This window comes from Amblyomma maculatum, chromosome 11 (genome assembly GCF_055883805.1).
Source record: "Amblyomma maculatum isolate TAMU_Amacu chromosome 11, ASM5588380v1, whole genome shotgun sequence".
NCBI lineage: Eukaryota > Metazoa > Arthropoda > Arachnida > Ixodida > Ixodidae > Amblyomma > Amblyomma maculatum.
In genome coordinates, this window is record NC_139354.1 from 11,525,293 (window position 1) to 11,552,114 (window position 26,822).

A 26,822-nucleotide genomic window follows, 5' to 3' on the forward strand; every position below is an offset into this window, starting at 1 on the left:
TGAGGCGCTTGACGACCTCTTTTCGCACGCTACTTTAGAAAAAGTTTTACTACACAGTTCATCTGCAACCTGATGAATTGCCGACTTTCGCCACGTCGTGAGAAGCTCTGGAGAAACAGCGAGACGATGATGCTGATGTTGCTGCCACTGCTGTCCTTGCTGGCCGGAGTGGCGCGAGCGGCAGAGCCTCTGCGATGCATCGTGCAGCCGTTGCGGGGCTCGGTGCTGGATACCAGTTTCCTGCTCGGCTGCACGGGTGGAGAAGAAAGTGCCACGCTGAGCGTCTACCTCGCTGACGACAGCACCGAGGAGCCCTACCGGGTACCACTTAGCATATTGTAGAACTCATAAGCTTGCCACCACCGACCAAGAATCTTGCCCAATCTTTCTTGTTGGTGCCGTTGCTTTTACACCAGAAAATCGTCAGAGTGGATTCGAACACGGGTACTCTGGTTCAGTATATAGCCAAACGTCTTAACCACCGAATCAGCGCGGCTACGAGGTGGGCATTTGACCTCAAAAAGTGCAACCTCACCTCAACCTCATTAAAAATTTCCTGACCTCACTCAACCTCAACCTCACGCTTTGAGGTTGAGGTTTGACCAGGTGACCTCACCTCAATTTTTCTAATGCCACCGCCGACCTCACTCAACCTCACCTCAAACTCAAACTGTGAGTTTGAGGTCGGTCGCTGGACCTCAAAAAAAAAAAAAAAAAAAAAAAAAAAAAAAAAAAAAAAGGTTTTTCACTTGAGTAACACTAACTAGAAACCGTCATGGCACAAGTCCTGTGCGGTGACACGCCCGAATGACGACATAAATTTTAAACAACATTGAATACGATGAGGCTTACTTATAAAGTAAAAAGAATTTAAATGAACGTTTGCCAGCGGGGCTACTGATTCATAGCAGGCTGACCTAATAACGGCAGTATAATTGGTCAGTTTCAACTCTTCAAATTTTACTTTTATTTGTTTTGATATGGTGACTTTTGACCTAATTCCCGCTGTAATGCTTATGTGTCCTTGGTGCTGCTGAATGCGAACTCCCGAAGGTCTGCAGTGAAACGTCGCACATATCTGTGACCGTCAAATAGTGTTTTCTTATGACAAGCAAGTCATAATTTCTTGGTGAAGACATTTTCCTGCGGTTTGAAATCGATTCGGATGACAAAATCACAAACAATCTAATGTTTCTTCAGTGTAACGTCTCTGTTACAAAAAAAAAAAAAAAGTAGATCGACCACTTGCGTATATATAGAAGTTGTAGAACATTCTTTTATCAAACTGACTTCTGACGTGGGACTTATCACAAGAGGCGGACAGAACAAAATGTTGCCATATGCAGAGACGCTTAGTTACGAAAAGGTAAAGCGTGCTTGACTTTTGACATTGCGCTACTTTCGATAATCCTGACGAGTGGGTTGTGCTGTATAGAACAAACGCCGTGACAAATTATTGGAAAGATTACCCTCCCTTCTACTTATAATAACTAACGGTGAATTTGCAGCCCCAAAACATTCCTTTTATCATTGATGTAAGTTAAAGAAATAATACATTGGATTAGGGATAATTCGCACAATACCTTGAGATGCCGAGAGAAGCTCAAAAGCTGGTTTCCTTGTCCACACAGTTTCTTGTCGCAGTGCTTCCAAGTTTACAGTGCTTTTCGTTTCTTTTTGCTTGGCTATTGTAATGGAAATGGCCTTCGATGTCCTCGTCAATTCGACAACTGCGTGCGCAAACATCATCGTTGGTATATTTAGATTTTTTCGCTATATCTGCCATAACCACACCTGCCATAACCGCAACCATGTCATGCACCCTCGACGCCGAACGCAACAATGCGATAGACCTCGAAGAAGGGCAGACCTCAGCTGGAAAGGGCGGAAACTTCCGTCATAAATTACAGCAAGTCGCCGACCACGGCTTGGCTGCGTGTCTTCGCTTGAAAAAGACGGCCACGGTAAATGGCGAAGAAGACAGCATGTCGTTTAGATGCTACCTTTTTTTTTTTTTTTTTTTTCGATTTCGGGCGCTCACCGACGCCGTTTGGGGGCGACTTCCAGGCAGACGTTCCAGGAACGATTGGTGTCGATGAGAACGTGGGGCTAAGACACCAGCTTCTAGTCGCGACGAGAGAACCACGCCCACTGGGAGAAGGAAGCGCGAACACTTAACCCATGCTACGGGAGTTGTTTCGCTTTTCTTCGACTGCACAATATTCGTCAAGAGAGGAAGTCTAGCGGTTGGTGAGCAGGGTGGCAACGCGTCTACAGGGAGGAAGAGCAGAGTTTGAACACTGACTAGCGTTTCCCTCCTGCGAAACAATGAGATGCCTGCATGGTCGACAAGCGACAGAAGTCCGCGCAGCCGCCGCGGCGTTCCGAGAAGCGAGAAGGGCCTGTCTTTATATTTCTTTAGACCAACAGGAATGCGCCAGTCGGAGGTATAGCGCACAACCAAAAGCTAAAGAAGCAAAAAAAAAAAAGAAAAGAAAAGAATGTTGCGAGAGGAAGAATCTGAGAATTGTCTTTTCTGATTTTTTTTTCTTAGAAAGAGGGGGGGGGGGGGGGGAGGGTGACGGCTGGTCGTACCGCAGAAAAGCGACCGGTTGTGAGTAAACGCGGGTGCACAAACGCGAGAGGGGGCACTGGTAAGTGACCACACAAAACGAAAACAAGAAGTGAGGAAAAATAGGGGTGGTGCAAGTTGTGGTTTCTACGTGGTCATAGGCCACCAACCACCGCGGGTTCGAGCGTCGCGCGAGCCGAAGCCCCGATCAGCCGTCACCACGCGCACACTGAAACTGCAGCGCGCACTCAACCTCCAAAGGAAGGAGAGCACTGCGCTGCAAGGACACCAACCTCCAAGTTCACAAAGGAGACGTTTATTGAAACGCCATCCTCCAGCGGCACACACACACACACACCCACGCACACACATACACATATTTACAAACGCACATACGCATATTTACAAACGCACATACACACACATACGCAGTCACCGTGTCAAGGGAGCGCGCGAGGAGCAAGGCTCCCCTGCGCGCACAAGTGACACGGAGTGCGCGCCGCAAGCACGCAAGGGCGTGCTGTGATCTCTCTCGCAGTGACCAAAGGGTTCCTTTGAGAGAGAGTGGGCAACCACCGCAAGGTACGCCTGTCGCGGATCGTTGGATCACGATCGACAGGCTCGAGTTGCGCTCTCAGGTACGACCCGGAGCAGACGAACTCGAGTACACACTGGTCTGCGCGGACAAAGGCCGGCAGACAAGAACAGTTGCGTACGCACCTTGCGATGTCTCGGAGGAGTCTCTCTCTGAGCTCCGCTCGGACAGTCGCGCGAGCGCGGCTGTCGAAGCGGTGCCGTATTCCCGCCAAAAGGCGCCAATGAGAACCACCACTGGAACGCCAGGGCGGAGCTGTGGCCCGAACGACAGTGACAAGTCGTTCGAGCCCCTCTCCGCCGCCTCAGGCGGGAGAAAGGGAACGGGGAGAACAACTGGGAAGCGGGCGGCGGCCGCACAAAGGGCAGCCGCAGCAAGCCCGAATCCCACAAAGTCTACTGAAAAACTAAAGAGGAGACGCAGATCTTCACTCGCGCATTCACACGCTCGAGCACCGCGCACACAACTCGCTCTCTCGCCCACACTGCCACTGTCCTTGTAACCCTCGGCCCCGTTGACAGAAACGCACTTAAATATACCTAAAACTCACAAACTCCCAGAGGCGCGCGTATGTGCAGTGGCTTACTTTCCAAGAAATGCCGAGGGGTTCCCGGGTCCGCGCTTTGTCCGCTTGAGATCGGACACCGGCTGCGGAGCCGAAAGAGCAGAAGCCAGCTTCTGCATCCTTGTTCTTTCCAGATGCCTCTCTGAAACCTCCTCTCTCGTGCCATCCTCCCCAAGCAATTCCTTGGTTGCTGGATCTTGCGCTTCCCTCGTTTATACTAGTCTAGCTTTTTTTTCCCCCGAGAAGTCGACATACCCACGTAGGTCTGGAAATCCTTCGAGTTTGCGCAGACTTTCTTCACTTCCCAAACTCGCTCGTAATGGTGGCGGGATCTTGTTTCACCTTCTTTCGAGTCTGCAGCCGTCGTCCAACCCCAGTCGTTTTCCGCGCTGCGCTTTACACCCCCCCCCCCCCCCTCCATCCTTTTTTTTTTCGTGTCGAACGCAAACGCACAGACGCAAACTGTTCGTTACGTGCGCGTTGGTAGTCAAAAGAGTGTACACGACAGGCATTATGAAAGGTGTTTTTCCGGCTATTTTATCGCTGTGGGAAACAATAATTTCGACCTCACAAGCCGACCTCACTAAGTTACGACCTCACTCAACCTCAAACTCACGCATGAGGTTGAGGTCTTATTTGTTGACCTCACTCAAAAATATTTCAGGTGTTGCCGACCTCACCTCAACCTCACCTCACTCCGTGAGGTTTAGGCCATTTTGAGGTTGAGGTTGACCTCATGAGGTCGAAACCTCATGAGGTTGCCCACCTCTGGCTACTACTACAACTACTGCGGCGGGTGCTTTCGCTCGTCATAAGCAGATTTAAGCAGAGTTAAAGCATGGCCTCCGAGATCACCTCCGCGCGCACGTTTAAACGCGCGCGAGGGTGATCTCGGAGGCCATGGTTAAAGCTCCGCACTTTGACGCGGTGGCTCCCAGATGGCGCCACAAGTGGGGTTAAACTAGGTTAAACCCGTGGCTTCCGCGATCTTCCTTTTCTTCCCCACCCGATACCCAAATAAATATCCCACCTGCCAACAACACCGACCTATACTCTATATCATTCTGTTTGGGCCTGCCAAAAACCATCCGGTGGTGTTCCATCACTCCCTCCTATTGGGAAAAGGCCTTGTCCCGCACAGAGCCGACTGACCAGCGCCGGCTGGTCGAGTGGACCGAGTGAATAGCTGTGACCAACGGGGCTATAGATTAAGTGATTGCAATTGTTCCTAAGACCGCTCTGACCAGTAAAAGCCCGCAAGACCAGTGACAGCTGCTCGACGTTGTGCGCCACACGAAGCTCTGGTCTGTTGGTTCCACTCGGGAATTCGAGGAAAATAGAAAATAAAAGTTTTTATTCCTCCTTCTCCGCGATCAAACAAGCCGTTGCACCGGAGCTGATCGCGGAGGCCACAGTTAAACCTTTGCCATTTTACGCGGCCGCCGCGCATGCAGCTGAAACTGCCACACACCAGGCCCATAGCAACAGTAAGTTTGTATAATGTATCACGTAAAAACCAGCAATTACACGGATTTAAAACAAGAAAAACAAAATACTCGCGCCTTAGCACTGTAATCGGTTCAACACAGGAAACCCTTGCCGAATATTCACTGGTTCATTCCTCCGCTTAATTTTATCGTCATTGGTAGTTGGCGTCTGTGAAGCCTCGTTGATGTAGCAAATTCCTGAAGCGGCTTCGTTATCAAGAACTATAAAACGACCAATGACAAATTTAGATTCAAACCAATTGATCGAGGAAGCGTAAAAAATTACAGCTTCTGGTTATAATTATTTTGAGTGTTTCTTTTCGTGTTTTGATCTAGCAGGATGGCCCGACGAAACACCAATTTTTCCGTTAATCCGGGGAAAAGAAGGGAGGGTGATTGAGATACCCCACTTCACGCGTACCGCGTCGCAGGGTCGCTTGGTTCATGTACTCCCAGGACCAGGCGCGTACCGCGTCAAGCTGCCCATGGGCGACCCCGAGCGCAGGTACGCGGTGCAGTTACGCGTGCAAGGCGCAGCTTCGCCGCTCGAGAACGTCATCGTCGCGCCACCGCAGCGCTGTGAACCACTGGCACAGCTGGTAAATAACTGCACGCCATTACTTCATGTTTCTCTAGCCAGATGGCGGAAGTGAATCCAACTTTTTTTCTTTTTTATTCTTTCTTTTTTTTGTGCATGTCTTGAGCCTTTGCGATTCTCACCCATTGCACATGATAAGGCCACAGGGTCGCCACCGACATTTTGATTTCCTGAAAGGGTTACAAGACACCACTATTCTTAAGACATATCTTCTGCTAAATGTGTTGAAGTGTTATAAAACAAAAATGGCCCAATTCTTTAGAATCGGCGGGCTGCATGACAATGCGCTATTTGTTTCGGTCATTTGATCTGTGGCATCAAATCGTCGGTCTCAGGTGGCGACCACTGTTGGGGAGGCGCCTGGCGGAAGTTTTGTGCACCCGACGTTGTCCTTGGTAATTGTCGCAGCAAGTTATGCGGCCGCTTGCGGGCAGTCGCCGAGCGCCACAGCGGCGCTGCTGTTGCCACTTCTTCAGAGGGTGCGGTTGCGCACAGCGCTCCAGCTCGAGCACGGCGCCGAGGCCTTGAGATCCATAGGCTTCGCTCTGCCAGGTGAGCGGGGCACAAGCGAAGAAAGCGAGAGAGAGAGAGAGAGAGAGAGAGAGAGAGCTGTTTGAGTAGCAAGTGAAACCAGGGGTTGCTTGCCATCGCAAATGACTCATGCATGCATTTCACCATGATGGAGAAATAAAGATTTTTTTTTTTCTTCTTCTTCTTCTTCTTCTTCTTCTTCTTCTTCTTCTTCTTCTTCTTCTTCTTCTTCTTCTTCTTCTTCTTCTTCTTCTTCTTCTTCTTTATTATTATTATTATTATTATTATTATTATTATTATTATTATTATTATTATTATTATTATTACCTGAGCAATAGGAGCCTATGCCCTCGCTAACAATGGCGATAATTATCCTGGTTGGGCGAGAAGGGTTAGACAGCCTGGTTGCTTTTGGCAAGCGCGGTATTTGTTTCGGCTTGCCTAATGTGGGTACTGAGTGTCTACCGATATGCGACACCATTTTTCTATCCAGGCCTCGCTCCCGGCACGCAGCTTGGCGTCTCTCGACTGGCCTCTCGTTGGGCGGACGCCCTGCGCTCGCGGGGTCTTTTGTCGGCGCCGCAGGAGCCCAGGTTGGCTGCTTCAGTAGCTCTGCTTCGAGCTGTGGCTACGCTTCACCGTAGCGTGATACAGGACAGCGGCCTGTCGACTTGCCATCACGGTCCTTCGAGAACTGTGCCCAGGTGAGCAACTCACGACCCCTGCTTGATAGTTAGACCACTTCTTCAGCGCAGGAGCTGTGGGTAAAGAGCGGTGCCATCGTGACGGGTCTGTATTCCGAGTTTGCGTCGTTTTCAAAGTGCCGTTATCTCCCTGACCTGGAGTCATCTGACTAGTGGAAACGCCAGAACCGGAAGTGATAGTGACATCCGATTTCGGTGTTTCCACCAATCAGATGACTCGAGGTCAGGGAGATAACGCGTTATCTCCCTCGCGTCGTTTGCAAACTTGGAATAAAGACCTAGGCTTCGCCTCGCCCTGGTATAAACCCGAGTGCACGTGTCCTTTGCTTCCTTGCTCAATTTCGCATCGGCAGTAATGATGTTTAAATAGGCAAAGGGCTGGCCACCCCGCAGTGACGCACGACTGGGAATCTAGGAACATATCCTCACTGTGCTCGTCATATTTTTTTCTAATAGAGAAGCATCCAGCAGCTCGCATTTTGACGTAAGCCATCGCTCTCCATAAATGATGCCACATCGTGATGGATTTGTTAACAGTGAGACCAAATGGATCCATTTACGAAGAGAGGGGTGTCATTGGAATAGAGCGCCTACAGAAGGCGGCGTTACTCGACGCAGGGCGCTCCTGTCGACTCTGGACGAAGTGCAACGCTCCCTGGCACCGTCAGTAGAGGACTCACTGTCGCTCCAGCTGCCTGGCTACGTGGTCTGCGTTCGCGGTATTCAGCCGCGTCAGCGTGTCACCACGCTTGGACTTAGCAGCGCGAGCCTCGTCAACATGGAGCCAGCCGCACCGGCCAGGTAGAATCGCGGGCGTATCTGGCTGTAAGCGTGAAATACATGGTGACGGACGCATTCTGGGGTTAAAGAACCCCAGGTGGTCGAAATTTCCGGAGTCCTCCACTACGGCGTCTCTCATAGCCTGAGTTGCTTTGGGACGTTAAACCCCACAAACCAACCAACCAGCATTAACCTCCACCACCCTTTACAGCGCTGCTCCACCGAATTTATGCTGATAGGGCACCAATCGCGTTTTAAACTTTTGTTAGCAGTAAACGTAAAGAAATAAAAAAAAATGTCCCGCGTGGTGCACTATGGGAAGCCCTTGGTGCAACTACTTAAGAAATGCTTACCCATCATATGCGCCATTAAACCCAACCCAACACTATAGAATCATCGATGAACGCAATTGCTACTAGGTGACAGATTAGGGCACCTTTCCACCGTTCGGCTGCTCTTGCCTTTTTAAAAACGAGTTCCAGAAGCTCAGGCATTCCACCGAAGTTATCTCTTTATGTAGCTGTACACATTTCGCCTTTATTAAGCCGCGAGTTCCTCCGTTAATGATGACACAGGGACTAAAATAACGAGTGACGTGACCAATTTGTCGCATTCCGCAGAGGTCACGCGTTTTTAGAGAACGGATAATGGGGTCTTGCTACGCGGTGACCGGGTCATTTGATGGGGACGAAGGTTACGAGTCTTTGGGAGAGAGTTGACAAAAACGGGCTATTATATGCTGTGAATGTGCCGTCTTTCGCAGGTGTCTGGTGATGGACGTGAGCCCATTCCCATGCGCCAACGACGCGCTGCTGAACACGCAGTTCGTGATGGTGAAAAGGGCCGATGGTCGCTCCGAGGCTTCGGTCGAGCTCTTTCTGAGGAAGCTGCATCCCGAGAGGCGGGAGGGGAGTCGCGCCTACGCATCTCGCGGCATGGTCACGCTGCATAAAGTAGACGTGCCGTCCGCAGCCGCCGGCTTCGACCTGCTCGTCCACATCGAGCCTGAGCAACCAATCGACCTGTTGCAGGTGGGTCTGCGGGATGCGTTTGGAAAGCGTGGTAAATTTAAGAAATTGTTCAAACTGCTCCATGGAGAGATCAGCAGGTATGAGCTTTCGATCACGTTTTTTTTTTGGTAGGTTTTTCCACCAGGTAATAAAACACGCTATTTTAATTGTGGTGGATACGATGGACGTTTAGCGAGGCATGAGCCCAATTAGACGCTATAGCATTTGCCATAGCGCCAGCGCCCAGTACACGTGGCCCGAGTCCTAACATCACTATGATTTTTAAATTTGTTAACCGCCACTGTTCGCGTTCTGTTCCCTAATCAATCGCAGGCCTTCATCATGCTTGGACTAGGCGGACTTTCAAATGAACCGGTCAGGCGGCGGCTCAATCTCCATACGAGGACGAATTTTGAACTACAGTTTAGTTTCTCGGAAACACGTGCAGCTTTCTTTTGTGGCGCTTGCGTTCACTCTAATTAGCAATTACTCTCTTCAAATCTGCCAAACCATTGGGCATTCTCCTAAAATAAAACTGGACAGTTTTCCTTCCTCTGAAGAAGGAACCATGCCTGCTTGAATGCTCCATGCGCTCAGGTGACGTTCAGCGCCGGTCGCGAGCCCACCGAGGCCGAGCTCCTTCGGAGCCCCGGTCCAGAATGGCACGCTAACCGGACCTTAGCTCCAAGATTGGCGCTGGGTGGCATGCCGCTATTCGTAGCCGTGCGCCTCAAGCTTGAGTGGGGCGTGGGTGCTTTGCGTCCTGCCGACCCTCGCCGGGTGCGCTACCGACTATGGACGGCGCTGGTGGCGTGCCGGAGCTGGCACCGTCCCTCGTGGTCAGGCCGCGGCTGCTCGGCCGCCATCGACTCGTCGGATGACAGACTGCACTGCCGCTGCTCGCACCTCTCGTGGTTCTCTGGAGCACACTGGGTGGCTCCCAACGAGATCTCCTGGCGCAAGGTGATTGCGTCGTCCAACCGTGCTCACTGTAACACAGTGAAGTCTCCGAGGTTCCAGTCTAATACATTGTCAGCTTAAAAAGAAAATTATGAAGAAGTTTAATCTTCGCCTTATAAGAGCAGACGCTAGAGCACCTTTGACACGGCCTTTTTATTCCGCAAATTTTAGGCATTGATCGAGGCTGCCACATGATTTCTAAAGAAATGTATAATTGGTTTTTTTCTGGAGGAAAGGGAGGTGCAGTATCTGTCGCACTTTTCGATGGACACCTACACTTAAGTTAACGGCATTCAATCGGAGGTAGACATGGGGTAAGTTCGAAGCCTTATCGCAAAGTACTCTCCAATTTGACGAGCAGATGGATGCTGAGTGGGAAGCGGATTGGTATGACAGCATCTAGCTAAACGCTGCACAACGAACGGTTGCATGACAACTTTGATCTGTAATCACGTGCATATTTTTTTCGGGCACGTTTTTCTCCACCCTGGGTTACGGCAACGGCGATGCGTTTTCGAGCGGACTATAACTCTATACGCTTCACATAGTATGTCTATTTTTGGGAAAATGTACCTCCTATCCCCTCCTATATAATCAATCCCACACTGCTCAAGCCAGGACCTGGCTGCCATGTCTTCGCAAGCTCCCTAACCTCATCTGTTTGCCGCCGGCCATATATGCGTTTGCGTTCTTTCGGAATTAATTGTAACCATGCCGACCATGCATCCTGCTCAGTCTGCTCTCCAATCATATATGATCCGTTCTCGATTATGTTTAACGTGACCCCCTGTCGCTGCCGGCCATATGCGTGTGCGTTACTTTGGAATGAAATTTTACTCTAACCGACCACCCTCCTCTATCCGCTCTCCGATCATATATGATCCGTTCTCGATTATGTTTAACGTGATTTCCTGTCGCTGCCGGCCGTATCGTTTGCGTTCCTTTGGAATTAACTGTTACTCTAACCGAGCATCCTGTGCACTATCTGCTCTCCGATCATATGACCCGCTCTAGATTATGTTAAAGCGATAGCATTAAAGGATCCGTTCTTCGCTTTGGCAAGTAGCAACTGCCGAGCCCTGGTTCATTGATGGGTCGTGTTACGTAAAGAAAATAGTGCCTTCACCTGGTGGCCAAGAACGCGCGGCCAGCGCGTAGCCGCTCGAAAATGAAAATAAGACCGCGCCGGGCTGTGGCGCATGTAGCCACGGCTGGCTTTTCGGTTTCAGCCTAGATCTGCGAGTTTAAAGGCAAGAGCGACTGCAAAATTCAAGGGACTCGGATAGGGCGGCCGACCACCAATTTTTATTTCAATAAAGGGTGTTTTAATCATCATCATCATCGGCTGTCTAGTTCCTCTTTTCCTGAGGCTTATAGCCCTACAAAACCATATGCTGTCCCAATGTTTGGAGGAGCGTGTTGCTCATTTGAGGAGAGAGGGTAGGTTAGATTGTTTGTTTGATTTATGGGGTTAAGCGACTCAGGCTATGAGAGACACCGTAGAAGAGGGCTACGGAAATTTTGACCACCTGGGGTTCTTTAACGCGCACTGACATCGCACAGCACACGGACGCCTTGCTTTTCGCCTCCATCGAAAAGCGGCCGCCGCGGCCGGGATTCGATTCCGCATCATTGGGAACAGTAGTCGAGCGCGCTAACCACTGCACCACCACGGCGGGGTTGAGTGTGTTAGGAATCAAACCTCCAAGACTCTTAAACGCCGAGTCAGGCACGCTGCTTCTATGTCATACAGGCACGTTCGTACGGCTTAGTTAAAGCGGGCATTTATGCCGGATGGCTGCTTACAACCGGTAGCAGGATAAAATGGTAGCTTAGGACTGTACTGAGAACGAGTGACGTCTTAGAAGCACAAATTAAGGGATGGGGGTTTAGGCGATCAGAGACTACGTGACGCGAACGAGGAACCGCAATGGGAAGCCGTAGATATGGGAGCCATTAGCGCTAACGCGTCTGACCCGAAGCTTAAGTGTCCCCCATAATTTTTTTTTTCTTTTTGATGTGACCGATAATGTAGAGATATCAAATCAAGTTTGCTTTCAATGTTCTTTTCCTTGCAATTTTAATGGCCGGTGAGGCGAGAAGTTGTCGTGCAGCTTGACCGGTAAAACAGCCATTTAGGCAGTGCTGTCACAGAAAGGCAGATTAGAATGCCTAGAATGCTGGAGACCGAACACTCGGAGAATTGAATAGGATACAGAAGGGTTGAAACGGCCATGGTCACACAATTTATAAATTCTGATTTGTTTTATTTTGAATTGTCCTTCCTCTTTCTATAATGTTCTCTATATCCCAAGGGCAGAATAAATAAATAAACTATGCTGCCTGCCCTCTAGCTCTTCGTGAGCTACTAGTTTCTCAAGACGTACGACCATTAACCCATAATTGTTTTCTCTCCATAGTGCTGATTTCTATTTGGCTTTTACATCCCATATCTACGCTAGACAGTTATAACGCAGCTTGCCTTAATGGATTGCGTTCCGTATCGTCCCGCCTTCACTGATATGTGGAATCGTCACAGCGAATACATCAGTGCAAGTACGTGCACCTGAAGTGGTGGATGAATTTTTGAGTATTTGATGAGTATTTAAAGCAAGGTTTTGCGATAAATCGTAAGGGTGGACCATTCCCATCAATTTGCCCTTAACAGTATCATGCAATAGTTCACATTTCGCTTGAAGTTAAAAGCAATGCTTAAGAAGGAAAGTTCACTTGAGCCAAATCATTATCCACCTGCCACAGATCAATCCATCAATCCATGGATACAGAGTCGACGCTAAGTCGCTATTGTTATAAACAAATGAAGAGAGGTTGAAATACGCGCGGGCACTTCCACTGAGCCATCACTGCAGTGTACTACTCATGTGCGCATGCGCAGGTATCACGTGGCGTGCGCGAACGCCACCTGTTGGTGAGTAGCTGCGTGCTGGCCCTGTGGCTCTTATACGGTGCTGTACTGCTGTGGGCGCATCGAGCCGACCAGCGGGACGAGGTGTACAACACGGTGACCGACCTGCAGCAGAACCTACCCACCGACCAGCAGCCGTACATCGTCACCATCATCACGGGCTTCCGCCGAAACGCGGGCACCACCAGCAAGGCGCGCATCCACTTTCGCCTCCTCGCATTGCGCGCAGGATTTATAGGAAAACACTGGAACCAGCTAGTGGAGGACACTAAATGATGCGATAACATTTGCGTTGTTACCAGAGCTATCGCGTGCGACACCTATGCGGTAACCGCAGCCTTATATGGTGCCTTGTATTGATTACCCTTTTCACATCGTAGCAAGAATCGGTGCCCTTGGTTCCCTGAGCGAATGATGTAGAAACTGTGAAACGAATCACTTCGACGATTATTTGCGTTTAAAGTCATATCGATGGTACGCACCGCGCTTCTCAAAATTTCATAGAGCGCACATAACGAGGTTGCCGAAGCCGGGGTTTCAAGTCACGGTAATTTATAGCTTTTACACTGACCGGGAAGCTTTTCCAGAACTTTCACGTAAGGACAGAAGCGGGCACAACGAGATGCGCTAGCGTTGATTAGAGGGCAGCGTGTCGGTAAGCGTCAGTATAATAAAATTAAATCAGATTGGAATGGAGTTGAGCAGCGGAGAATAATCGCCTACTTTCCAAAGAGAAAATACATTCATCATATAGACAGGTTTCTGCAGCTACAGCCGGAATGCCGTAGCGAAAAAAGAGATACGACGACGCCACAGTTACATTTTCTCACACTTAAAGCGCCGTACGTGAAATTCATTAGCACGAATTGTTTTACGCACAATGTCAAAACCTGCAGCAGTAGTTATTATTGGTTATGTAGCCACCTGTAGCAAAGGACGAGCTCTGTCACTTTGCTTGGACGATGCAGCTGCATCACTTCGATCGCTTTTGAGGCGTCACACAAGCTAATTAAATTCTCACAAAATATTCGCGAAATGTTTTGCAGGGAAATACGACTTACGTAACGTTGCTAATTAAATGAATAATGCAGTAGCAGCGTCTAAACGTGTACGTTCGAGATAGCGCTGGTTAAACAGGAGTGAAGGGCAAACCACGCACGAGGTTAAGGCACGGCATTGATTGTCTTTCCAGCCTCCCCTTCGCTTTGTCTGCGGCACGGTTTTCTATCATAAATATGCTAATATGTTTTAAACACTTGCCGCTACTTTACGGGGAGACGTGCGTCCACTCACTCAACATGGTGTTGTGCTTCATGGCGCAGAAGCGACTAAAACTATCGTGCACCAAAAACAGTCGCGATCAACTTGTGGTCCTTGGATCGCGAGCGCAGGTATGGCTCCAGCTGATGGGCTCGGAGGGCTCTTCGCGCACATTCTTGCTTAAGGACGAGAACGTGAACCCAGGAACCCTGCAGCGCAAGTCCGAGGACTACTTTCTGGCCACCACCGAACGTGCACTGGGAGAGATCACAGAGGTGACCGGGGCTCATTTTTATGCGCTTTTTTTCTTGCACTGAATCTGACTTCGCGCTAAACATTTGGCGCTTAACGTGAGCACTGCTCCCCAACTTAGTTTTGAAAAGGGCATATCTTAATGAATTACGGTACGGCATGACATTCCGTCGTCTTCTACTTTTAGCCGAGTTTTCACACATGCGACAGTTTTTGTTTTGTTTTTCTCTAAGATGGGGGGGGGGGGGGGGGGGGGAAGGTTGCCGAGTGCGAGTAGTAGGTGGCGCCTGTTGAGTTAAGCTGACCTTCCTCCTGCTTCCTCTGCCTTGCCGCTGCCTCATGCGGAGAGAGAGAGCTGAAGGAAAGAGTGAAAAGGACACATATTTGTCGCCACGCCAATCGCCTTCCATCAAAGCGGCATGCGCGACTACGCGTGCACTCCTGAGACAAGGGGCTTCCGCCACAATTGGCAAAGACCCCTAAGTTTCCAGCTCCAAAAGGCAAGAGGCCACCCCACACGGTAACGGTAACACGGTTAAACCGCTATTCAGTACCGACTTGGGAGGAAACGGACTCTCTTCCGTTTCCTCCGTTAAAAATAGAGGAAGTCTATATACTTCTTTCAGGACGGACCGAGATGCGGCGTCGCGTGACTTCTCAGGTGGTGTTTACACTGGAGGCACGCGGCACCCGACCGCCCTGGTTCCTGCACACGGTGGTGGTGCAAGACATGCTCGAGGACCTGGTATGGGTGTTCTTCGTCGAGCAGTGGCTGCACCCTGGCGGTGAGCAGGAGCCGAGCAGCTTCCGCTTCCGGCCAGCGGACGGGCAGCAGCAGGCAGACTTCTGGACGCTATTCAGGTGACGCGACGCCGTTGAAATTTTTTTGCTCTCACCTGACGGGGCTGGGATGGCTAATATGTCGCAAGAGGTTAGTTGGGATATTCCTGGAGACGTTTGCACTGGCAAATGCCTTTGGTGTCTTACCGCATCGCCACCGCATCGCCACCGCTATCTATACGAAGGAAGCCTCACAGGTCAATTTTCGAAGATGATAACTGACATGACGTAATTAATCGATGCGAGTGAACAGTGAATCAAAGAATTAAGGACTGCTGAGACCTCAAGCAGACCCTTGCTGAGCTACATAACACCACTGAACTAAAGAATGAAGGAAGAGTGCATTGCACTAAGACAGGAAAATATAAGAATCTAATCGCTCAACTGAATAATGCCGATGACCGGATCGCGGACCTGTAACGGTATAATCGACTAAACAATTTCGCTATCGAGGGACTGCCAGCCACAGTCAAGGACAATTCAGTTGAGATGGCTATGAAGATTGCGCAGGTGTTAACGTCACTGTAACTGAACCCGACATCCACGTGTCGCCCAGTGTCCCGACAAGGAAGGGCAATGAGGCCAACATGATAATCCGATTTTGGCTCTCGAGCCAAGCGTGATGCGTATCTGGGTGCTGCAAAGAAAATGATGATCATTGGATTCACAGGACCTGAACAAAATGTAAACGAGCATCTCACACCTGAAAGGAAACGCTTGCTGGGGGGCTGCAGTATAGAAAAAGAATGATCAGTTTAAGTATGTGTGGATCAAAAATGCACAATCCCAAATGCACCCTAATTGACTGACTTAATTAACTATTTTAGTTCTTAGTACTTTCAAATTGCGCGCCGATCCCTTCCTATGCCCTTTTTTGTCTCGACTTCAGGTTGCATGACGTCACCTTAATTGACTGATTTAATTAACTATTTAGTATTTGATACATCTTCACGTCACCGTAATTGACTGACTTAATGAACTATTTTAGTATTTGATACATTCAAATGTGGTGCCAAGCCATTGGCCAATGAGACCATTTCCGCTTTTGCTTTTACATTTTTTTGCCTGTAATTAATTATTTAATTAACTTATTGGCCTAATTAAATTTTCGGACACAACATGACGTCACCGTCTATCGACTGACACCACTCCTTAACCTCTAACACTTCTCAACTACAACTGCTGCGGAGACGATTCTGCTGACGCAGTCTGCGGACAGAAATCTGTGAATATAGCGAAGTAATGTTTTCACTATAAAGGGAGCTTACACGAAGACTGGATAGCCCGGCACGTTGTCGTAGCTGGCAACAGACAATCGCAGCGCAGCTCGCGAGTCCTTAGTCGTTTTCTACCGTTCACCAAGCAAGCACTCGGCTTCTCGTGCGCTGCCCCTGTGTGGATGTCGCCATATTTCCTGTGCTGTGCCCAGTAGATCGGGCGCGCTATGAAGAAAAGGCAAGGCAGTCCGCGGCGTGAACCCGTTCACGGATTTGTGACTGCTTGTCGACATTAAAGAATTTCTAGTCCTGAGCACTAGTGCGTTCCCGGATCGACGGCGATCTCTCCTACTCGTGCAGGTGTATTTCTGGAATCCAGAACAACGCGCAGTCGGTCTGTTCGATAGCGCTGGTACAGTGCTCTAGCGCCGGCATACATGGTACGCGTATTTTACGAGACCATGCAAACGCGGCCGCGCTGCAGTGCATTGCTGCGTCCTTCGCTGATAGCGACAACTTGGCGAATACATTCGTCGCTCCTAACATTAAATAAATGCACGACCATTCCAACCGAGCAGGTCTCGAAATGTTTGTTTTTCGATTTCTTGAAAGTACACTCAACCACTCAGACTGGGTCTTCGCCCTCCCACCAGGCTGTTAGGCCTGAGGGAACGGTCATCAATGGCAGGAACCGGGTTGAGGAACCCAAGTTCCACAGCCGGCTTCGCGCTCAGGCGAAGACCCTCGACTCCTCATCGTGGATGAGTGTGTTCCGAAATCGCGACTTGCGAATCGGCGATCATCCTATAGAAATGATCCTATGAAGAATGATCTTGTTGAAGCACTCCTCACGATCTCAAGCCATTCCTTTTGGCCGCGTACCTGGTGCAGATTGAAAGTAGGAAAACTGTTCCGAAATTATTATTTTCGCGTCATTCATACGCATTCTCCTTCAGAAAATAAATTTGTACAGCTAAATCACGTTGGAGTGCTATTTGAAACAACTAATACTTATTTACGCAATCAAAATAAACCTCTAAAGGGGCACTCAATGCAAACAAAAAAAATGCCCTCCAACCAACTAGAACAATTCTTAAGCTTAGTGATAAATAGGGATTTTTAAAAACCTGACTACGCTCCGCCTCCGTGGCGCAAACGGCTAGCGCGTTCGGCTGTTAACCGAAAGGTTGGAGGTTCGAGCCCTCCCGGGGGCGTAAGTTTTTTTTTCTTTTATATATATTATTTATTTTTGTTTCTTTTATTTTATACTACTGTTCGAACATCCGTGTGGTGCTAGCGCGTTCTGTTAACCGTAAGGTTGTAGGTTCGAGCCTTCCCGGTGTGCTGGCCGATACAAAGCACAAATAGAAACATTCACAAGTGGTCGAAATTATTCTGGAGTCCTCCAATACGGATGCAACGCCACGGGGACTCAATCGTTAAGCGATAGCGTTTCATACACACGGATGATGTTTTTCACTTTTTTTTTCATTCATTGTGGATTTTCGCGTTATAACGATCAACAATGCCGACACCGGCACAGGTGCTGCCATCTAGCGACCGCCGCAGCGTTCCCGCCACGTTTGAGGGTGGTCTGAGGGTAGCTAAACCGAGGAGCGGCAAGTGAAATATTAGAAGGCTGCGTGGCCGCTGCGTTACTTATCGTTGCCGCCGATTATGTCGACACACACACACACACACACACACACACACACACACACACACACACACACACACACACACACACACACACACACACACACACACACACACACACACACACACACACACACACACACACACACACACACACACACACACACACACACACACACACACACGCACACGCACACGCACACGCACACGCACACGCACACGCACACACACACACACACACACACACAATTTTAAAAAAGGGTGAAGGGTGCTGCCATATTGAGGAGATGGGCTGCTCTCGTAGCACAGAAAAGTGTTGACGACTTCCTCCCCTTAACAGCCCAGTCAAATCGGTTTCTCCAAGTGTCATTACAAATTCATACTCGGTGCCAAGGCAGGATATCGCTCACAGCGTGTTACATTTTTCTGCAAAAGAATTTCGCATAGCCTTTGCGCGTAAAAAACCTGCGAGAGTGTTGCTCTTGGTTTGGTTATTGCGCCAATTCATTCCAGTTTTTACTCCTTCATGCATACAAGCTGTCCAGATATTTTCTATGTATACGCCCTGATATCCAATTAGAAAACGCTGCCGCGCTTCAGAGGTGCCAGACTTTTTAGTTCAAACGCGAAATTTAATGCTTTACACATTTGATTCATCGATGAATCGAATATCGTGAACAATGTTCGGGCTTCAGTTATAGAGGTGCATAGCCAGAATACGCTTTGCAAAACGTAAGATGCAGATGTCTACGTGGCAGCAGCTGCTTAGTTATCTGCATTCGTCTAGCGCAAGTTCTCATGATTGCTGCACTGATGGCGATTACCTCCATAGTTACTTTTTTAAACTAGTGCGAGATTTGTTTTCTCTCTGGCTTATATGACCTGCATAGAAAATGTTTTCCTGATAAATTTGGGTCACGCGGGTTTTATTTCCTCCCATCGATATCGCTGAATAATGGAGCTTTTTTTTTTCGTTTAGGCTTCATGTCGCACCATCAAAACATTGTTGTGGGATAGGCATTTCAACGTTGAACCATTGGCCACTATTCACAGAGCAATATCGTTTGTAGCGAGCCTTATCGCGCTTAGAGTAGATGTGATATTCGCTATTTCAGCTATCATAGCAAGTATGAGCGCGCACACGTGTCTTGGAACTTTATGTTGCCTAAAAATATCTAGCCTTATAAATGCATGTATGACATTTTCTGCATGCCAGTGATACTGGGTACACTTAGCTACTTCACTGAATTGTACTGGCAAGTAATGTTTGTTGTTTTGCAATATCTGCAAAAAAAAAAAAAAAAGCCATGCATCACAACTTCACGATGATAACATCTATGTTATTTCAGGTGTCAATTCGCCGAATTTCCGATGTATTCGGACTTTGCAAAATATGTTTGGCAACCATAAAAATAGAACCGTCATTCATCAATACACAGCCTGCATGTGTTCATTACCTTTTTAGAAAAGGATCTCGCCAAGAATGTTGCTAGTATCGAGCATTGTAGACAATGCTGTGCCGATCGTTTTTGCTTTCAAGACACTTCAGAAGCAAAGCAAGCCACTGAAACCTTGTAATCTCGTTGCTTTAAAGTCCATTGCAGCGCAGGTATTATTAGGCCCCGATCCTATATTAAAAAAAAAAGAAGAATATTAAGCTCCTTCATGTACTCGTTATCGAACACAGGGCCGGCCCTACCTCATTCGGCGCCCTGAGACTCTAATATCGTCTATGATAGGAATAGTGTTGTCATTGACTCGTAAAACATCATAGCTCTTGCAAGGGGGAGTGTTTCTTTTCCTTTTTTGAGATGACATAAAGAGCCTCTGATTTTTCTGCCGAACATTTTAATCCAGTCGGCTTGTGGTATTTCTCTATTATATCTATGGCCCTCTGAAGTGTGCTTTCAATTTGTCGATCACTACCCCTGTTCACCTACAGCGTCAACGCATATAGGTCCACATATATGGTCTGATGCAGGTTTGTGATTCCATCCAGCTGCTCTGCGAGCCCAATCATTGCTACATTTAACAGAGTCGGAGAGAGCATGGATCCTGCGGCGTCCCTCTATTCCCCAATTCAATGTTTTCGAGTGAATGTCAAAAAAAAAACAAAAAAAAAACTGATTGATTTGTAGGAAGGGAAAGGCGCGGTAACTGTCTCACTTGTTTTCTGTGTACACCTCAACCGCGCCGTAGGTGTGAGTGAAAGTAGAAAGCGAGAAAGAGGAGCCGTAGTGGAGGGCTACCGAGTAATTTCGACCACCTGGGGATCTCTAACGTGCGCTGACATCGCACAGCACACGGACGCCTCTTCGTTTTGCCTCCATCGAAACGCAGCCGCCGAGGTCGGGTTCGAACCCGGGTACTCCGGCACAGTGGTCGGGCGTCTTACCACTGCACCACCCCGGCGGGGCCGAGTGAATGTCCACCCAGGTGGTTGCAGTTCGATTTGAGAGGAAGTCCCTTACGTAGTTATGTCTTGACCCCCCCCCACCCCCCCTCTCTCTCTCTCTCTCTCTCTCGAGGAATTACCTCGGCGGCTGCGTTTCGATGGAGGCGAAACGAAGTGGCGTACCCGTGGGCTGTGCGATGTCAGCGCACGTTAAAGATCCCCAGGTGGTCCAAATTACTCCGTAGCCCTCCACTGCGGCTCCTCTTTATCTCTTTCCACTTTCACTCCCACCTTCCCTTCTTCCCTTACGGCGCAGTTGAGGTGCCCACAGAAAACAAGTGAGACAGTTACCGCGCCTTTCCCTTCCTATAAATCAATCAATTGGTTGGTTGGTTTGTAGGGTTTAACGTCCCAAAGCAACTCAGGCTATGAGAGACGCCGTAGTGGAGGACTCCGGAAATTTCGACCACCTGGGGTTCTTTAACGTGCACTGACATCGCACAGCACACGGGCGCCTTGCTTTTCGCCTCCATCGAAAAGCTGCCGCCGAGGCCGGGATTCGATCCCGCGTCCTTGGGAACAGTAGTCGAGCGCCATAACCACTGCGCCACCCCGGCGGGGTAAATCAATCAATTAGTCCATGCATCTTCGGGGAATTTCAACACATGGACATTTATAATAATAATTATTGGTTCACAGGATGAGAAAGGCGCAGTATCTTTCACACTTGCTCTGTGGACACCTGAGCCGTACCATAAGAAGGGAGAAAGGTGAGAGTGAAAGTGGAAAGAGAGAAAGGGAGGGCTGCGGAGTAATTTCGACCACCTCCTGGCTCTACGGTGCTGGGACAGTCACCAGCCCCGTAGGGCCAGCCAGCCACCGAATTTTATCTGGTGTAGGTCGTCATTGCACCCGCCACTGCTTGTTGTTGTTGGTGGACGACGGATGTTGATGCGGCGCGCGTCTTTCCCTCCCTCTTCTTTTTCCTTCTCTATTTTCTCTTCTGTTCGTACGAGACAGCGGAGGTTGTTGTTGTTGTTGCGACTGTAGGAAGAAGGAAAAGAAAATGCACGGGCCTGCTACTGGCTCTGTACTTGAGCCACCTCCGCTGCCTCGTGCAGACAGAAGAGAAAATAGAGAAGAAATAAAAGGAAGAGAGAGAGAAAGACGCGCGTCGCAACAACAGCCGTCGTCCACCACCGAAACGGTGGCGGGTGCAATGACGGCCTACAACAGATAAAAATTCCGTGGCAGGCCAGGCCCCGCCGCAAGCGGCGGCGACCCACCTGTCCCAGCCCCATATGGGGAGCACTCTGCAGCACAGCTGTATGGCTCAGCTACAGAGCCAGTAGCAGGCCTTGCATTTTCTTTTTCTTCTTCCTACAGCCACAACAACAACAAAAACAATATTTAGTTGCCGCTGCATCCTGGACAGCACAGAAGCCAGGAACACAAGCACGCGAACTGGACTGCTCCGTCGTGCCAGCAGACAGCAGCTTACGATAAGTCAACGCGGCGGCGGTAACCGCGCGGGTGGCTGAGCCTGTCGTAACGTGGCCTGACATCAGCCTGGAGAGCTGAGGCTTTCAGGTGACACAGCACACGAACGCCAGTGTGTTTCGTGAAGAAAGAGAGAAAGAGGTGCTAGCCTTCATCAAAACGCGGCCGCCGCGGTCGGTTTCGAACGCGTGTACTTCAGTTCACTAGCCGAGCGTCTGAACCACTGAGCCACCGCGGTGTGTATCGCAATTAGTTTCCTCTACCAACACTGTAACCTCTCTTGATCCTCTCTCTGTATAAAGGCGGCGTCTGCAGCGCCACTTCTTCACGGGCCACACGTGGTTCAACGTGATCGCACGGTATCGCAGCTCCAAGTTTACGCGCGCCCAGCGGGTCACGTGCGCGCTATTTGTCATCTTGTCGGCCATGATGTTTAATGTCATGTACCACGACGTGGACACCAGCTCGGACTCGGAGCACCTCAGCTTCTTCGAAGTGCCTGTGCACTTGAACGACTTCCTGCTGGGCCTCCAGGTATACGAGCGAATTATGTCTGTCCACGTCAGCCATTGCCTTTATACGCCGTTTTATACATCAGGTGCAACGCAGCGAAAGCTACGCAAATAGTCCGCAATAAAAAAAAAAAAAAAGGAGGCGTACCACTACGCGCTCGTTTTCTGACCGAGTGGTTCCTGCTGAAAGGGGCTCTATTCCGAGCATACACGTTTGCAATAACTTGTTTCGCATGCCTAAACATCTTCGCAGTGCGGATCGCATAGCAAAAATGCGCACCGAAGAACGATTGATTTGATTTGATTTTCTCAAAAAGAGATGCGGAGCGTGGAGAGCACAGCCAGCGCCATATAGTGGCACAGCTGGCAAGGTTGCGGGGAAGCGAGAACGCGACACGAACGAAAACGACATAAGAAACATACAAATTTACCGAATGCGATACTTTCTCCCTAAAAAAGGTGCTCTTAATGAAGTTGATGCCACATGTAATATGTATTAAGCTTGAAGACAAAATAACTATGATTTCTTCTCGTCAAGAGCAGGCCCTATTTTTCATAGCGGATGCGGAGAGCGCAAACAAGAGCTGTAGCTTTGACAGTGTTGCACTTGATGTATGAAACGGAGTATAGGTATCTTTAGCTTAGCTAAAGTGTACCTCACCTTTACCGATAAGTGCCTGCCGCCTCCTAGCGCTGAGCGTAAGCAGATCAGCTAGTGAACGCCATGTTCGCCATGGCGCCATGGCGTCATGTTCAGGATAGTGCCGACTTACTGTTCAGTAATGCCGAAATTCGGGCTAGTTGGTAGCGATGCACGACGGACAAAAGCGCTCTTGTACATCCTGCTCTTCTCTGTGTTTCGTGTTTTATGTGCGCTGTTTTAGATGGGCCGACTGACGGTACGCGGTGCGCGACAAGGGGTTGCGGGGACAATACGCGCTAAAGCTTTTTTGTTATCACGTCAGCTTGCTGACCTTCACTACAGGACAAACGACCCTAGGCGGTTCTCCAAACTTTCTTTACTCGCGCCAGCTGCGGCAGCTATATCCCTGCATATTTCCTAATGTCAGGACCCAGTCCTAATTGCTCTGCTGTCCACTGCTGCATCTTGTTTCTCTGATAATCATTTCGGTATCATAAAGTACCATCGATAATTTGTCTCCCCTTCTTGGCAAGTTAAGAACAAAGTTAATACTAGTGACACCATTAAAACAAAACATTATTTTTGTAAAGCTTCCGAGAAGTTAAGACGTCCGTGTCCTCGTTCTCAGATGTATGAATTAAGACAATGAAAAGAGCCAGGCTTGACTGAACAGATCTTTCTATCTTATTTTTTAACTACGTGCTAGAGGGGAAAATAAAGCGGCGCTGAAGAGAATAATAATCACGGAGAGGAAATATTATATCAATACTTTCGAAGTTTGATACTGACTCCTGTTTCAATTACATGTTTTGCTCACATTTTGTTACAGCTGTATGATGTATGGGGGGGGGGGGGGGGGGGGGGGGCTGAGTTCCTCTCGTCGCATCCAGACATTAGAGTGTTGTGCTAAATTTTCTCAGATGTAACATCTTAAACGATGTTCCACGAACAGCATTTGCAGGCGCTCAGAAAGGCTTCGGAACGAGGACGCCACAAAGAGGCTTCACTTCTCTGTTTCTAAGTAAGCGCGACCTTTCATTGTAGGCTGCAATGTCTAGCTAATACTTGCGGCTGGCGCAGGTGAGCCTGGTGACGGTTCCGTTGGGCGTGTTCGTCATCTTCGTGTTCAGCAACTGCCGGCCGCGGCCCATGAGCGCGGCACCGGAGCGCCGGAAGCCCCGCATCTCGCTCTTCAGTTACCTGGACAACCTGTCGCATAATTATTCGGAGTCGCGAAGCGAGCACCGCACACAAATGCTGCAGGTAGGCGGGCATTCTCACATTTAGAGACTCCCTATTACAGAGGTTGCTGGAATTTGACAGAAACGTGGCACCATCTGTCGCCCTCGGGGTGGTCTGCGTATGCGCACTGCTGTTCGCGCGGTAGCGGTAAGCGAAAGCTTCACTACGCTATGTATCAGCCAAGGTCAACCTAGCAGGCGGCTTGACCTTCAGTGAGCCAGAGGTCACAGTGTTTCGATACGGATTAACCATAAGGTGCCATTATAAACGGTGTACTACCACTTGACCTTTGACATTGACCTTTGATGACAGATACAGCATCATATGTTCCCTCGCAGTTTACGGTTCCCTAGACACCATAGTACTGGTAATTTAATCGTTGCAAAACCATGTCTGCCCACGCCTAAATCTAAGCCTAACAAAAGCAAAACGAAGAAAAACGACGCTTTCCCTTCGCTTAACCTGGTTTAGCAGCGTTAAACATCAGCCATTTCTTTTTTTTTGCTGTCCATATGTCAACAAACAGAATGCGGATACTAAACTGCACCAATCCGATCGGCTTGATATCTTAACCGCATCGATGGCCCGACCATCGTCAGAATTCTTCACCGAGTGTGGCGTTAGTCGGCGTTGTCTAAGTGCGTTGTGTACAAAGATCGTGGGCGTAGCGTTCAGCTTACCGGGAGTAAGCAGTGCTGCGTAGTAGTAGGGAATGAGCGCTCACCGAGAAGAGGCAATACTAGGTCTGTGCACAAGCTTTGTGCACACACATAGTACAAGCTTTGCATAAAGCTTATGCCCAGACCGACTTATCGGCAACGCCTGTACGCTGGAATGAAGAGAATCGAATTAAACTGTAACCAACACTTTGGAATAAATGCGGGGTGGGGTCACGTCTGTGTCCGCGGAGAAGCGACAGATGGTCCGGACCCCAATGATAAATTTGCAAGTTAGTTAAAATGGGATAACGTGTAGTTTAGCTGGAACAGCCGAGTTCATGCTAACGTCCGTGAAAAAGAGAATAAAAAACGATGAGTTGAAATAGCGAGGTTATAAATCCACAGAGTAAAAGCTAGCCAGCGCAGCATATTACGGAAGGCTTAATAACATGAACACACAACCACACGACGGAATTCAACGAAATTCTTTAGTAAACATTGGTTGCATGTTTAGCTATACGTTCTTTAGCTTCCCATTCTGTCAATGAACTTCGTAATTGTCGGCTTCGGGATGCAGGATATGGAAGGGGGGGGGGGGGAGAGAGAGATTTTGCATGGTGTCCGGAACTCTAATCTACTTACCTAACTTCGAAGTTTCATGCGGATCGAATAGCAAATTTTCCAGATTATTATGAAGTATATATATATCTTCGAGTATGTGTCATTAGCAGTTTTCGTACTTCTGTTCAGTGATCATCAGACTAAACATTAACAGAGGCTTAGCTCGGTTATGCCAGTGGCAGAGTTCCGAGAAGTACTGGTTTGGCTCATGGTTTAGGTCAAAGGTCTGGCCAAGATCAAATGTTGGTAATTTATCAGTTATTTGTCATAGGTTAAACTGTATACCGGCATTTAGTTTGAATTTCCCGCGCATAGCGACGTGGTTGTGACGTTGCAAAACAGCTTAGCCAATCACACACGACGACACACACAATTCTGATGCTCGGCTTGGATGATCCGACATAGCATTGTACTTCTCAGCGCACCAGAAACCCCTCACCATAGCGTGCAGTTCATTCCATTACTCAGGAGTACGCCCGGCTGGTTCGCGAGGGACGCCGGGGCCTGCTGCCCTGGTGGTTCCAACTGGTCGGCTGGGTGGTGGCGATCGCTGGCTCGCTCGTGTGCTCGGTGGTGATCTGCCTTTACGGCTTCTCGTACGGCGACAAGCGTTCCAAGGAGTGGCTCTTTCGCTCCCTAACGGGTCTGCTGCACAACGAAATCATTCTGGAGCCACTCAAGGTCATCCTCATCTCAGCCTGCCTCGCCCGACTCATACCGAGGCCGCCCGAGGTGGACGACTACAGCCTGCGCAACACACTCACGGAGCTGCCTGACGACTTGAGGCCGTGATGCCACTGCGCAGTCACTGTTGGGCGAGAGGGGTTTAGTGTTGTGAGCCTCTGAATGTTGATTCCAGACATGGCGGCCATTTGTGGTTGGACAAGAAAATGAAGATACTCTTTTTTAGACTGCGGTGCTTTGTGAGCTTCCTACACTCCTGCACTTATTCCCATTAGGTGATGGGCACTGAATGATACCGAGATATAAGCGCGTGATGCTCCGTTTGCTCATCCACCTCTGCCGCGAATATATAGAGATATGTATATAACTGACTTCTCATGAAAAATTCTAAATAAAAATCGGTTAATAGGAAAGGAAAGGCGCACTGTCTTTCACACATCATTGGACCCCTGAATCGCACGGAAAGGGGAGGAGGTGGTGATTGTTGTTATGGCTGTAGGAATAAAGAAACGAAAAGGCACGGGCCTGCTACTCGCTCTCTAGCTGAGCCACCTCCGCTGCCTCGTGCGGACAGAAGAAAAAAAAAATAGAGAAGAAAGAAAAATAAGAGAAA

At 49.0% G+C, this 26,822-nt stretch overlaps 1 protein-coding gene and 2 non-coding genes across 3 annotated transcripts; 2 read left to right on the forward strand and 1 right to left on the reverse strand.

The window, feature by feature from the left end:
* The first annotated feature begins 100 nt into the window (after positions 1-100).
* Positions 101-26,605, forward strand: LOC146172861 (polycystin-1-like protein 1). The gene is made up of 13 exons (XM_084583221.1): positions 101-321; positions 5,651-5,818; positions 6,153-6,369; positions 6,842-7,052; positions 7,671-7,853; positions 8,596-8,863; positions 9,440-9,805; positions 12,699-12,920; positions 14,120-14,263; positions 14,902-15,101; positions 22,151-22,382; positions 24,084-24,266; positions 25,994-26,605. Exons 1-13 carry the CDS (start codon positions 127-129, stop codon positions 26,315-26,317), a joined length of 2,913 nt encoding a protein of 970 aa, XP_084439347.1. The 5' UTR covers positions 101-126; the 3' UTR covers positions 26,318-26,605.
* On the reverse strand, positions 16,918-17,132 carry LOC146172862 (small nucleolar RNA U3). The gene has a single exon (XR_014702413.1). It is a non-coding gene; the product is annotated as a small nucleolar RNA U3 (small nucleolar RNA).
* Positions 17,438-17,511, forward strand: TRNAN-GUU (transfer RNA asparagine (anticodon GUU)). The gene has a single exon. It is a non-coding gene; the product is annotated as a tRNA-Asn (tRNA).
* Positions 26,606-26,822: the final 217 nt, after the last annotated feature.

Coding starts and splice junctions, on each gene's coding strand:
- LOC146172861 (XM_084583221.1), top strand. CDS start 127: ATGATGCTGATGTTGCTGCCACTGCTGTCCTTGCTGGCCGGAGTGGCG. Junction 7,854..8,595: donor GAGCCAGCCGCACCGGCCAG/GTAGAATCGCGG, acceptor CGTCTTTCGCAG/GTGTCTGGTGATGGACGTGA. Junction 9,806..12,698: donor ACGAGATCTCCTGGCGCAAG/GTGATTGCGTCG, acceptor GCGCATGCGCAG/GTATCACGTGGCGTGCGCGA.